Raw genomic sequence first — 13,365 nt, 5'->3', positions numbered from 1 at the left:
AAAAAAAAAAAAAAAAAAATTAGAACCCACGCTCCCTCCCGTTGCGTTAATGCTGCTCTAAGTTCTCAACATTGATAACACAGGACGTGAGAGGATTTGGCTTCTTTGAGGAAGAGTTTATAAGATTGAGCTTTTAGTTGGAGGCAGAGAAATACATAGTATTGGCGTTATGAGACACAAAGCAGTGATTCAGCATATCTGTTTGCAAAGGAATAAACTTTGAAGAGGATGATGATAAGAAAGGGGGACAGTGAGAAAACTGGAACCAATGCATGGCTCAGTTGTGTTGTTGATCTCATTTACAAATGTTTCCATATATATAAAAGCTAATTTTCACCTTTTAAGTAACATAGTGACGACCTTAGCGACCTAACCACTAATAATAATAATCATCAAACTATTGTATGTTTACTACATTACGTTTTTCTCCCGGACACTGTCTTTGAGAAAGGTCCTTGCCCAGCAGTCTAAAGTCCCATTGTTTGACTTTTCTACCCGGTTTTACCTTCTATTGGCCTAAAACCGCTGACACTCCTTTTTCTTTTTCAAATTCCTTTCCCCTTTTGGGATTGTCCCCCGGTCACTAGCACCCTCTGCCCTTTACCCGCCGGGTTCTTCCCCCGACCCGGGTCGGAGGGACCGCTCTCACCGCTGCTTTACCGGAATCTACACCTCTCGAAGGCGATTATGGAAGCTGGGTTGCCTCTCCCGTCTTTCCTCCCCTCTGGTCTCTTCTAGTTATCTCCTCCCCCTGAGAATTCCTTACCACCCTGCACTGTGGGCTCTCCAAAAGCAATGTTCCTTTGTTTGTTTTTGTGTCTTGCCTCCGTTGTGAGGATAGTTTGTGTTTTTCCCCTGCTCCGATAAACGCCACACTCTCCTTCGCTCCGTACTTCTCTCCTCAAGCATTGAAATGACTAGAAGGTACTCAGCGACAGAGAAAGCCAAATGGGCCTCTGAACCTGCTGCTCCTCGTCGTAGGACTCCGGTTCAGATCCCCGACCCCTCGGTTCCCCGTCGCAGGGCTCCGATACAGATCCCAGACACTGACAACTCTGCCCTCATTGAACAGAACAAGTTCACTCTTATCGGTAGAGTCTCTAACCCTACTGCTCAAAACACCAGAGCTCTGTTTGAATTTTTTCTGCAGCATTGGCAAGTCTCGGGTTCCATCACAGGAAGGGCTTTAGGTCCCCACCTCTTTCAGTTCAGATTCGAGTCTGAAAAGGACCTACTTAGCATTCTGAACAGAGCGCCATACCATTTTAAGCAGTGGATGATCTTGCCCAACGTTGGGAACCAACAGTCTCAGAGACTTTCCCCTCCTTGATCTCTTTTTGGGTTACCGTACACGGTCTCCCCCTGCATTATTGGACAGATCAAGCCCTCCACGCCATTGGCTCTGATATTGGCCACGTAGAAGCTAAGGATGCCACTAATGGGCGCTTCAGAGTCAGTATTAACGGTCTTCAACCTCTAGATAGGACTCTGGAATTAAGCTTGTCGTCTAGTGGAGTGAAGGAAGTCGAACTAGAATATGAGAAACTCGAGAAACACTGCTTCTCTTGTCTCTCTCTCTCTCTCACGAAAGTGATGACTGTCCTTCAGCTCAGGCTCCCAACACTCAACGCTCAGCCCCCATGGGTATCAACCAAGTCAGGACGCTGGAAAAATTAACAGAGAGGAGACAAGCTAGTGGTAGAACCGATAGGATGCATGCCCCCCCCCAGACCGAGTCGCTTTGCACAACAAGGAAGGGAGAGAGGTTCTGACTCTGCGTATCCTCGTCACGCTCCCCTTGGAGACGACAGACATGAACGCAGACAGCATGACTACGCCCCCCGTCACCACCACCATAGAGCATCTACTCAACGAGAGGTGTGGGTTCCGCGTAAGGACGCTCACTCAGCCTCCCCGCGCTCTGGTGGGAGATGCTCAGATACTAGAATTTCAGAAAGAAGATCTGGGGGGACTCCAGTTACCTCTCATGTCTCTCATACTCCTCCTCCTAAACCTGCTCGTGAGCCAACCCACACTCCCTCAGCTGCTATCTCCTCGAGCACTCATAACTCCAAAGAACGACGTTCTGCTCTGGAAAGAATATCCCCCGCTGGGAGCTTAAATGTTTCCAATGAACGTCAATCAGCTCTCCATCGGCTGTCTTTGCCCTCCAATGGGATTGTAGTACCTCAGCGTGAGGATCATAACTCAGGCTCATCAAATCTCCAAGATGTAGAATTTCATTACTTTGAAGACACTATGACTGATGCTCCTTTTGTCGACAAGACAGGAGCTTCGAGCTCAAAGGCTCAGCAGGCCCCTGCCTCTCCCATCAGAACGCTGAGTGAAGATAGACGTCATGTGTCTCTTAGACTAGGCCCTGTACCAGCTGAGTCCAGTCCTTCTGATGCTCTACCCATTGCCTCTACCGTGAAGAGATCTAGTAGAATTGCAGCAGCAAGACTGTCAGGAAAGCGTCAAATGCCAACTTCCCCTCACACAAAGATCACTAGAAGTTCCACTCAGGGGGTTGCTATTAAAAAAAGAAGAATCACAAAAACCCATAACTCGCCAAGGAGAAAGCTCATTATGCAAGCTGATGGAAAAAAGACAGGCCCCTCGTCTAAAGCAGTCCCGGGTTCTAGAGTTTTTCCAACCAGCACTCGTAAGGTGACGGATTTTCGGTCCCCTCAACGATCTCTTCCTTAGCCTGTTTGAGCTGGAACTGCCAAGGGATTGGAAACACCCTGACAGTCCAGCGCCTCAAAGAGATTGAAGATCGCCCAGAATTCTGGAACAAACTTATGGAACTCGGCAAGAACCGTAACGATGCTTGGCTCGTTACCGGTGACTTCAACGACCTGCTTGACAACACCGAGAAACTAGGCGGACCTCTCCGCTGGGAAGGCTCCTTCCTGGCTTTCCGTAGCTTTGTGTCACAAATGGGCCTTTGGGACCTTCCACATGCGGGAAACCACCTCTCTTGGAGAGGTATGCGCTATCAGCACTTCATCCAATCCCGCCTTGATCGCGCTATGTCTAATTGCTCATGGTCTGAGAAGTTTCCATCTGGTCGGAGCATCTATCTACGCTTTGAGGGTTCGGACCATCGTCCTCTCCTCACCTTGTTTGACCAGTCTAAAAGCCTAAAAAAGGGCTCCTTCCGGTTCGACAGGAGACTACGCTCAAAGCCAGAAGTCAGAGAGCTGGTAAAAAATCATTGGCCTCATCCCCAGCAGGAATCAGTCATATCTAAAACTAGCAGGATCATTGAGTGGACGAAGGCACAAAATGAGAAAAGCAATGAAATTATCAGAGCGGCTCAACTCATTCTCGAAGAAGCACTCTCTGCCCCTTCCCCGGATACTGATCTAATTGCCTCGACTACATCCAAGCTTGAAAAGGCATACCGCGAGGAAGAAGAATACTGGAAGCACCGTAGTCGCATCCAATGGCTACAAAGTGGGGATCACAACTCGTCTTTCTTTCATGCCATTACCAGAGGCAGAAGACAAATCAATGCCTTCTCTATCCTTGAAGATGAACATGGCGCTATCTATGAGACTGAAGAAGACATAGTGGCAACTATCTCAAAGTACTACCAGTCTATCTTCACAACCTCGGGCGCTGACTGCATCGAAACCGTTGAAGAAGCTCTCTCTCCCTGCATCACGTCAGCGATGAACTCTGATCTCATCGCTCTCCCGGACAGAGAAGAGGTCAAGGTTGCTGTCCTCGCCATTCATGCTGATAAAGCTCCGGGCCCTGACAGATTTTCCGCTGGCTTCTACCACTCCTATTGGGATATCATTGGCGAGGATATTTACCGGGACATCCGGGAATTTTTTGAGACAGGGTACCTCCACAATAGGCAGAACGAAACCCATATTCAGCTTATCCCGAAAATCACCTGCCCGAGGAAGGTGGCTGACTACCGCCCGATTCCGCTTTGCACCACCCACTACAAGATCATTGCTAAGATAATGACAAAGCGTCTTCAGCCGTTTCTGCCACACATCATCTCGCCACACCAATCTGCGTTCGGGCCTAAACGGGCGAGACAACGTCCTTATTACTCACGAGATCCTCCATTATCTCAAGACATCAAAGGCTAAGGTGCGATGCTCCATGGCGGTGAAAACTGACATGAGTAAGGCCTATGATAGAATCGAATGGTCCTTTCTCGAAGCGATACTTAGAAGATTGGGTTTTCACGAGACTTGGATTTCTTGGACCATGATGTGTGTGACCTCGGTGTCATATTCTTTCCTGGTGAACGGGGCTCCCCAGGGTCGTGTTTCACCTTCCCGAGGTCTCCGGCAAGGTGATCCGCTCTCCCCGTACCTCTTTATTTTGTGTACGGAGGTTCTCTCGGGACTGTGCACCAAGGCACAAAATCTGGGCTTGCTGACTGGAGTTAAAGTGGCACGAAACAGCCCTGCGATAAACCACCTACTTTTCGCCGACGACACTATGTTCTTCATGAGATCGGACGCCCAAAGCTGCGCGCAACTAGTGTCTCTCCTCAACAAATATTAGAAAGCGTCATGCCAATGCATAAATGCCACTAAGTCCGCTATCACTTTCTCCTCCAAGACGTCTTCCCACACAAAGCTTCGAGTTAAGCGCCAACTAACAATATAGAAGGAGGGAGGTATCAGAAAGTATCTCGGGCTGCCCGAGCACTTTGGTAGAAGAAAGCGGGACATTTTTAACTCCATTTTAGATCGGATTAGACAAAGAGTTATCAGCTGAACCACAAGGTTCTTATCTGGCGCGGGAAAGCAAGTTCTCCTCCAATCGGTTCTCTCCGCTATACCCGCCTACGCTATGTCATGCTTCATGCTCCCAGCATGATAGAATCGAATGGTCCTTTCTCGAAGCGATACTTAGAAGATTGGGTTTTCACGAGACTTGGATTTCTTGGACCATGATGTGTGTGACCTCGGTGTCATATTCTTTCCTGGTGAACGGGGCTCCCCAGGGTCGTGTTTCACCTTCCTGAGGTCTCCGGCAAGGTGATCCGCTCTCCCCGTACCTCTTTATTCTGTGTACGGAGGTTCTCTCGGGAATGTGCACCAAAGCACAAAATCTGGGCTTGCTGACTGGAGTTAAAGTGGCACGAAACAGCCCTGTGATAAACCACCTACTTTTCGCCGACGACACTATGTTCTTCATGAGATCGGACGCCCAAAGCTGCGCGCAACTAGTGTCTCTCCTCAACAAATATGAGAAAGCGTCAGGCCAATGCATAAATGCCACTAAGTCCGCTATCACTTTCTCCTCCAAGACGTCTTCCCACACAAAGCTTCGAGTTAAGCGCCAACTAACAATATAGAAGGAGGGAGGTATCAGAAAGTATCTCGGGCTGCCCGAGCACTTTGGTAGAAGAAAGCGGGACATTTTTAACTCCATCTTAGATCGGATTAGACAAAGAGTTATCAGCTGGACCACAAGGTTCTTATCTGGTGCGGGAAAGCAAGTTCTCCTCCAATCGGTTCTCTCCGCTATACCCGCCTACGCTATGTCATGCTTCATGCTCCCAGCCTCCCTTTGTAAGCAAATACAATCTTTACTTACTCGTTTTTGGTGGGATGCTAACCCGGAAAAGAGAAAAATGTGTTGGGTAGCTTGGTCTAAGCTTACTCTCCCAAAAAACCTTGGAGGTCTTGGATTTAGAGATATTGAGTGTTTTAACCAGGCCCTTCTAGCAAAAATTGCTTGGCGCCTTGTGCAGGATCCGAATTCTCTCCTTGGCCAGACCCTGTTAAGAAAATATTGCCACTCTGATCCCTTCCTTAGGGCTTCAAGCTCGACCTCAGGCTCCCACGGATGGAGAGGGATTCTCTGGGGCCGTGACCTTCTCTTGACAGGTCTCGGATGGACAGTAGGCAATGGACCGTCTGTGAAAGTGTGGGAGGACCCGTGGCTGTCAAACCTCTCTCCGTCTATTCCAATGGGGCCTCCAACCCTCCACAACCGGAACATGCGAGTCCATGAACTCATTCTCCCACACTCAAAAGAATGGAACATTCAAGCTATCCGCCAACACTTGCCTCTCTATCAGGATCTCATCCTACAACTCATCCCTAGTTCCCTGAACAAGGAGGACGAGTTGGTATGGCTGTTTGAAAAATCAGGTTCTTACACTTCGAAGTCAGGCTACGCCCTCTCCAGAATCACTTCTTACCCCCACAACATTGATCCATTCCCCTGTAAAAAAACCATTTGGAACCTTAAGACTTCTCCAAAGCTAAGGTCCTTTCTTTGGAAGATCAAAAGTGCGGCGCTTCCAGTTGGCTCTGCTCTCCTAACAAGAGGCATACAAGTCGATCCTAGATGCAAACGATGTGGAGAGGTTGAGACTCCTATCCACCTACTCTTGACATGTACTTTCTCTGCCCGTGTATGGGATCTTATTCCGGCCCTGAACAAACCAGACCCTAGCTCCGACCTCTCCATCTCTGAGCTTCTACTCTGTTGCACTACAATGACCAACCTCCTACCTACCGGCCTGGCCTCCACTCCGGTCGCCCCCTGGGTTCTTTGGCATCTCTGGAAGAACAGGAACCAACTTGTCTTCGACAACAAGTCTTGGTCTGAAGCAGAGATAACTCTGAAAGTTTTGAAAGATGCTAGGTCCTAGGAAGAAGCCTCTCAAGCCCCTGTTAAGACTTGCTCTCCACGCAACCGGCCTCCTCTACCGCAGCAACCCTCTACTGGATATGCTTGCTTCACAGATGGAGCCTGGGACCCCAACTCAAGAAACAGTGGACAAGGCTGGGTCTTTCACGACCCCAATGGTGTCTCTGTTGAACACCGATCTTCAAACCGCTCCCATGTCGCTTCACCCCTGGTTGCTGAAGCCCTTGCGGTAAAGGCTGCTCTACTTGACGCAGTCGCTTACGGATTCTTTCGCTTGAATGTTTTCTCTGATTCGAAATCCCTCGTCAACCTTCTCAACTCGTCCTCTTCAACAATTGAGCTGCATAGCTTACTGTTTGATATTAGGGTTTTAAGTTGCACGTTCGAAGTTATCTCATTTGGTTTTATTCCACGTTTAAACAATGTTAAAGCAGACTCTCTTGCTAAATCTACTCTGTTTTCCCTTGTAAACCCTCCCCGTGGGGAGTAACTCTTTTTCTTAATGATAATCACTTGTTCGTTCAAAAAAAAAAGTGACGACCTTAGCGAAACCATCAAATCTGATGTTATTCAAAAGCTAGTGATTCTGTGAAAAAAAATAAAAATTTAATGAAAGGATTTAGATGCTAGGTCCTGGGAAGAAGCCTCTCAAGCCCCTGTTAAGACTTGCTCTCTACGCAACCGGCCTCCTCTACCGCAGCCACCATCTACTGGATATGCTTGCTTCACAGATGGAGCCTGGGACCCCAACTCAAGAAACAGTGGACAAGGCTGGGTCTTTCACGACCCCAATGGTGTCTCTGTTGAACACCGATCTTCAAACCGCTCCCATGTCGCTTCACCCCTGGTTGCTGAAGCCCTTGCGGTAAAGGCTGCTCTACTTGACGCAGTCGCTTACGGATTCTTTCGCTTGAATGTTTTCTCTGATTCGAAATCCCTCGTCAACCTTCTCAACTCGTCCTCTTCAACAATTGAGCTGCATAGCTTACTGTTTGATATTAGGGTTTTAAGTTGCACGTTCGAAGTTATCTCATTTGGTTTTATTCCACGTTTAAACAATGTTAAAGCAGACTCTCTTGCTAAATCTGCTCTGTTTTCCCTTCTCTTGCTAAATCTACTCTGTTTTCCCTTGTAAACCCTCCCCGTGGGGAGTAACTCTTTTTCTTAATGATAATCACTTGTTCGTTCAAAAAAAAAAGTGACGACCTTAGCGAAACCATCAAATCTGATGTTATTCAAAAGCTAGTGATTCTGTGAAAAAAAATAAAAATTTAATGAAAGGATTTTGTGAAACTTTTTGATCAGCTAAACGAAAGGTTCAAATGTTATTCTCAAACACTGTTTAAGCGACACTTCTTTGTTTTTACAAATCACAGTCTGTATTCGTCAAAAAGAATATGAACAAAAAAAAAAACACATAGTAGAGTACATTACTTGTATTAGTTCTAAAAGTACTCGAAGTCTACATAAGCCGTATCATCAGTAGGAGTCGCGGGACCAGCAGCACAAGCAACCTGAGCATCATGCTTAACCGAGTTATACTGATCACCACCTCCATATCCCTTACCCTTCCCTCTCGCAGCGGTCAACGGTCCCAAGTCAACAGGGTCAGGAATATGTGGCGGAGAGGCGCTACGCACCAGAGCCCAGTTCACACCTTCAAAGAAAGGATGCTGCTTTATCTCCGTAGCTCCCCTTGTGTAAGCGATTCTCCTATGAGGATCTTTAGCTAAAAGGCCACGGATAAGATCACGCGCTGCAGAGCTCACATGAGGAGTATCAGGAAACTTCAGTGGCTTGCCCACCACGTTTTGCAGCGTAGCTCTGTTGCCCTGACCTTTGAACGGTGTTGTCCCGTGCAAGAGCTCGTAGAGGAAGATCCCGAACGTCCACCAGTCAACAGCACTGCCGTGTCCCTCTCCACGTATGATCTCTGGAGCTAGGTACTCGTGTGTGCCCACAAAGGACATTGACCGCACGTCCGTTGGCTCTGCCATGAGCTCTGGCATGGAGAGGCCGCCCAGGCCGGAGTCTGATTTGGCTTTACGGGTTTTCTTGGAAGGGAGGAGGCGTGGGAGGAAGGCTGCGGGATGCATGCAGCCGTTGACGGCGAACTCTTCGTTGAGGATAGCGCTTCCTGTGCTGCAGACTGAGGAGGACTTGACGAGGGTGGGGTTAAAGGAGCAGCGGAGGGAGAGGTCAAAGTCAGAAAGCATTATGTGGCCTTCGTCTCGGACTAGGATGTTCTCTGGCTTCAAGTCTCTGTACACAACCCCCAACATGTGTAGATACTCTAGGGCTAGCAACACTTCAGAAGTGTAGAACCTGTCAAAGAAACTCATCAGAGAGAAAGATAATAAGTAAGCTCCAAACTCCAAACTAGTGTTGGGGTTTTTTTGGGTTAACGGTTGGGGTGGGTTGGGTTATTCGGGGGGTTTCAAGTTATTCGAGTTGAGGTGTTTAGGACCCGTTTAGGAACCGGACATTTTAGGATCAGATCGGTTTTGGGGTAACGGTGAGTTTAGGTCAGGTTTCTGTTTTTCTATAAAATTTGAAACAAAACTGATTTAGAAATGGTTCGGATTTGGTTTGGGTTTAAAGCCGAAAAACTGACAAAACTCCGAGTTAAACCCTGCGAGCACTTAAAGTTTTTTAATAAATTTTCTATTACAAACTATATTTTTTTAATATTTCAGATTAAAAATATATTAATTTTAACATTTAAAATTATTAATATTTTTATTACATTTCAGATTTGGGTAACCTCTGGTTTTTTTTGTTTGGTTTCAGTTTTCGAGTTAAAAATTATAAACCATTTTTTGTAAAATTCGGTTTGGTTTTGGTTTTTTTGGTTCCAGTTCGGTTTTGGAGTTTCGGATAATATGCCCCTTGGACTACTCCAAATAGATGGAGGAATGTTTTGTCTCACCTTGCAGCTTCTTCAGTGAAACGCCTGTTGGGCTGCTTCTGTCTGAGAGAATGGAGATTGCCTCCGCTGCAGAACTCCATGACCAAGCAGTAGAACTTCTCAGTCTCAAAGTAAGAATATAGCGTCGGCAAGAAAGGATGATCAAGCAGAGATAGGATCTCTCTTTCGGTCTGAGCCCTCAGCAACTTGTTTCTACTAGCCAACGAGGCCTTATCCATCACCTTCATGGCAAAAACCGCGTTGGTCCCTTGTAGGTCAGCGAGATAGACACTGCCTATGTCCCCATACCCTAGACGTTTAAGAAGCCTGAAGCTGTCTAGACCTATCTGAGGGCCTCTTGAAGTGACTGAGTTAATAGCCTCCCACCTCACGTCTCCTCCCGTGTGGGGCTTGAAGGGTGTAGCTGATGGGCCCATATCGCCATAACCATAATCTCCATTCTGTCTAGGGACTCTCTTTTTGTCTGGAGACTTTGTCTTGTGTTGGTGATGAGCTCTGGCGCTTGGGGATTGTGTTTCAGGTGTGGTTAAAGGAACAATCTTCTTGGGATCATAATAAAGATTTTTAAGAACATTTTTCTTGGCTCCCAAGCTATCACTCTCGTTGGTTCCTCTAGCTGAGGAAGGAGGTTCAGGAGATTTTGAGGGTTGATGTCTGACGAGAGGATCCATCTTCTTGGGATCGAAATGAGGGTTCCTGGGAACGTTGTCTCCTAGTTTAAGCGAAAATGAAGAGGCTTGTGTGTTGCTTGGTCTAGGCGACTTAGGTTTTACGGTCGGATCTATATCATTAGAGTTAGCTGTTGTGTTCTTATTGGAAGCTAAGTCCATGTCTCCAGGCTTGTGATGATTCTTTTGGCTTATAAAGTAGCTCTATCACCTGCGGAATCAATGACATTCAAATTAAGATGCTTATTCAAAAGACACACAAAAAAAATGTGTTGGTACGCTTACTTGATGATTTAAGAGACAAGTTGAGGAGAAATCAAACCATGTCAAACTGAAGAAACCAACGACCAACATACAAATAAAGAGAGATTGTAATGCGTCACATAAACAGATATAATAATACAGAAAAATGTTTCGAGAAATCAAGAATGCAGACCATGTTTAAATTTCCGTGGCATAAGTGTAGTTCAGAGGATACGAATCACAAAATCATCTAAAACAAAACCGTTGTTATAATAATATGTTCCAACATTCCAATCAAAAAGAAAACATGAAAGAAGGGGAGCTTTAATTGGCTTGTCTTTTGTAAAACATTTGTTTATCCTCTTAATAGTATCTCCACCTGGTAAAGCAGAGAGAGAGGAAGAGACATGAGGAGATGCAAAAGAGATGGAGCGAGTGAAATGTTCTTAGCCTCTCATCTCATTAATGCATGTCTTTTGCCATCAATTTCTCTCTCTAATCTCTCTCTTGACTAAATTAGCAGTTTAATTGGTCCATTGAGAGAGACATCTTCTTATTTTTTACAAAAATATGGTGCGACAGAGACATATCTTATCAATAAATAGTTACAAAAAATGAATTCAAGAATGTCTAATGGTAAAGGTCACCTGGTCATTAAACATTCTCCTCATCTTCTGCTTCATATCTATACGTATGGTCTCTTGGTCTCTCTCCCTGACCAACAGAGAAAATAAAAATTTCGGACAGCAACCTGCCTCAGTGGATATTCATTCTTCTGGACGGCGTCCAAGACGCAGTTGCAACTGTCGTAGAAAAAGAAGTAGGACTGGGCGTTCGGGTACCCGTTGGCATTTGGATCGGGGTTTTCGGGTTTTCGGATTTTCGGGTTTACGCTTCTAGGTCTCATACTAAAATTTTATTAGTACGGGTCAGGTTCGGATAATAACACTTCGGGTTCGGTTCAAAATTGTATTGCATCATAAAACCCATAAAGTAATCATATATCGTACGGATTCGGGTTATATCGGTTCGGTTCAGATATAACCAAAGTAAAAAACAAAATTTAAAACATAAAGAAAAACATCTAAATTAAATAAAAATTAATCTATCACATATAAAATTGATAAAATAGCAATAAAATGTTAAATCAAGCATGAAAACAAACATCATTTGTAAACAATATGTATTGCCTTAAAGAAAGTAGACTTTTTATTTCAATGATCAAATTATAAAATACTTATTTATAACTAATTGTGTACTTAAAGCATTTATTAGAATTTTAATATTTATTATTATATATAATATTACCACAAATATTGAATTTAATAATTGGAATACTTATATATATTTCAAAATATTTATATTGACTATTAATTTTGGATTTTTCGGGTTACCCGTTCGGGTTCGGTTAATAACACTTCGGGTTCGGATATTTTTTGTACCACCCTACAAAACCCATTCGGGTATTTTAACGTTTCGGGTCGGATAACGGGTCGGGTTTTTTGGTTCGGGTTTGGTTCGGATTTCGGGTTCCGGATTTTATGCCCAGGCCTAAAAAGAAGCATGAGTTCCGTTTAAGAAGTTGCGGGAAAAGAAACTGACCGGAGAATTTAGAAACATGTTGTCGTATTTGGGTTTACCCGTTTTAATTGATGAAGTTGACATGTCTATCAATCCTTTATGGGCTTATTTAGTAAAGCCCATTTTAGGTTTTAATCAACAGAAGCCCATAACGAATTTTAGGTCGGTTCTAACATTGCTGGCGAATTTTTAAGCTATGTGAATACTTTGTTTTTGTTTTTCAACTTATCAAGTCAAATAGAAAGATAAAGATTATACCATTATGTAAGCAAAATTGCACTAACATTTAAAAAAACACTTGAAAATCTAGTTGACATATGAAACTGATCAAGTGGACCGTTGTCCAAGTTAGATGATGAGTAGAAGGAATATAAATATGAATTGTGTGTTGTGATTTGTGAATATTGGTCAAAGAGATAAACACACTCACAACCAACAAATATAAGATAGATGATCGTTGACGTTTAAGCTATTGGCTACAATACTTTCTCATTATGATATTCTTTTATTGTTAAAATAAAACTCTTGTTAATCTTATCACTGAATTGAAATAAATAATCTTTTCTGATAGACACGTAATTGCACTAACGTTTAAAAATAATCAAATAAATTTGAAAATTTAATGAAACATGCAGTGGGACAAAGAAAACTGATCAAGTTTAGTGGACTAATTTCTAAAATAGATGATGATTTGAAGGAATAGAAATAAGTTGTGTCTGTGAATAGCAGCATACAAACAAAAAGATAAATACAAAAAAAGTCCCTAATAAGATATATGATCCGGAAAATAAGCAAATGGCGGGGAATGGATGATGTCATGATACCACTACACACCTCCTCTTTCCTTGTACCATACGTTTGTATAAATATGTGGCATTCTAAGTTCTAATAATCAAGTACTTGTTATCTTTCTTTTTTCTTGTAACTGAAGTACTTGTTATCTTTATGTCATACGAATGCTAGAACATGACGTTTCTTTCTTAGAGTTTTATAGAATTAAGCTGGTTTTGTAAACAAGCCACAAAAAAAAAAAAAAATTAGTAATATATGTTGACGCGGTGACAATTGACTGTTTCCACAATAACTCGCAACGTGGAATTAAGAGCTGGTCATAGGTGCGAGCAACGATGTTATGGGTAGACCGTTCCGCGATTTGTGGACCAAATTAGTATTGGATCTAAAAACACAAAGCATGCATGCATGAATGAAGGGTCATACTAGATTAGGTTTTCGTTCGATACAAATCGCATCAAAACCGTTTCGCCCATTGCACATCTTTAGGTGTGGGTCGTTCTAGAT

General features: G+C 44.2%; 2 protein-coding genes across 2 annotated transcripts; one reads left to right on the top strand and one right to left on the bottom strand.

Moving 5' to 3' along the window:
- The first annotated feature begins 913 nt into the window (after positions 1 to 913).
- On the top strand, positions 914 to 1,330 carry LOC106292337. The gene has a single exon (XM_013727933.1). It carries the CDS (start codon positions 914 to 916, stop codon positions 1,328 to 1,330), a length of 417 nt encoding a protein of 138 aa, XP_013583387.1.
- Positions 1,331 to 7,987: 6,657 nt separating this feature from the next.
- On the bottom strand, positions 7,988 to 10,786 carry LOC106293487 (serine/threonine-protein kinase AGC1-5). Its single transcript, XM_013729164.1, has 4 exons — positions 10,679 to 10,786; positions 10,528 to 10,573; positions 9,575 to 10,453; positions 7,988 to 8,970 (listed from the first exon to the last, which is right to left on the bottom strand). The coding sequence occupies exons 3-4, from the start codon at positions 10,402 to 10,404 to the stop codon at positions 8,091 to 8,093; spliced, it is 1,710 nt and encodes a 569-aa protein (XP_013584618.1). The 5' UTR covers positions 10,405 to 10,453; positions 10,528 to 10,573; positions 10,679 to 10,786; the 3' UTR covers positions 7,988 to 8,090.
- Positions 10,787 to 13,365: the final 2,579 nt, after the last annotated feature.

Source organism: Brassica oleracea, chromosome C5, assembly GCF_000695525.1.
Source record: "Brassica oleracea var. oleracea cultivar TO1000 chromosome C5, BOL, whole genome shotgun sequence".
NCBI classification, from domain to species: domain Eukaryota; kingdom Viridiplantae; phylum Streptophyta; class Magnoliopsida; order Brassicales; family Brassicaceae; genus Brassica; species Brassica oleracea.
The sequence above is the reverse complement of the archived record's forward strand: the minus strand, read 5'-3'. Positions and strand labels throughout refer to the sequence as shown.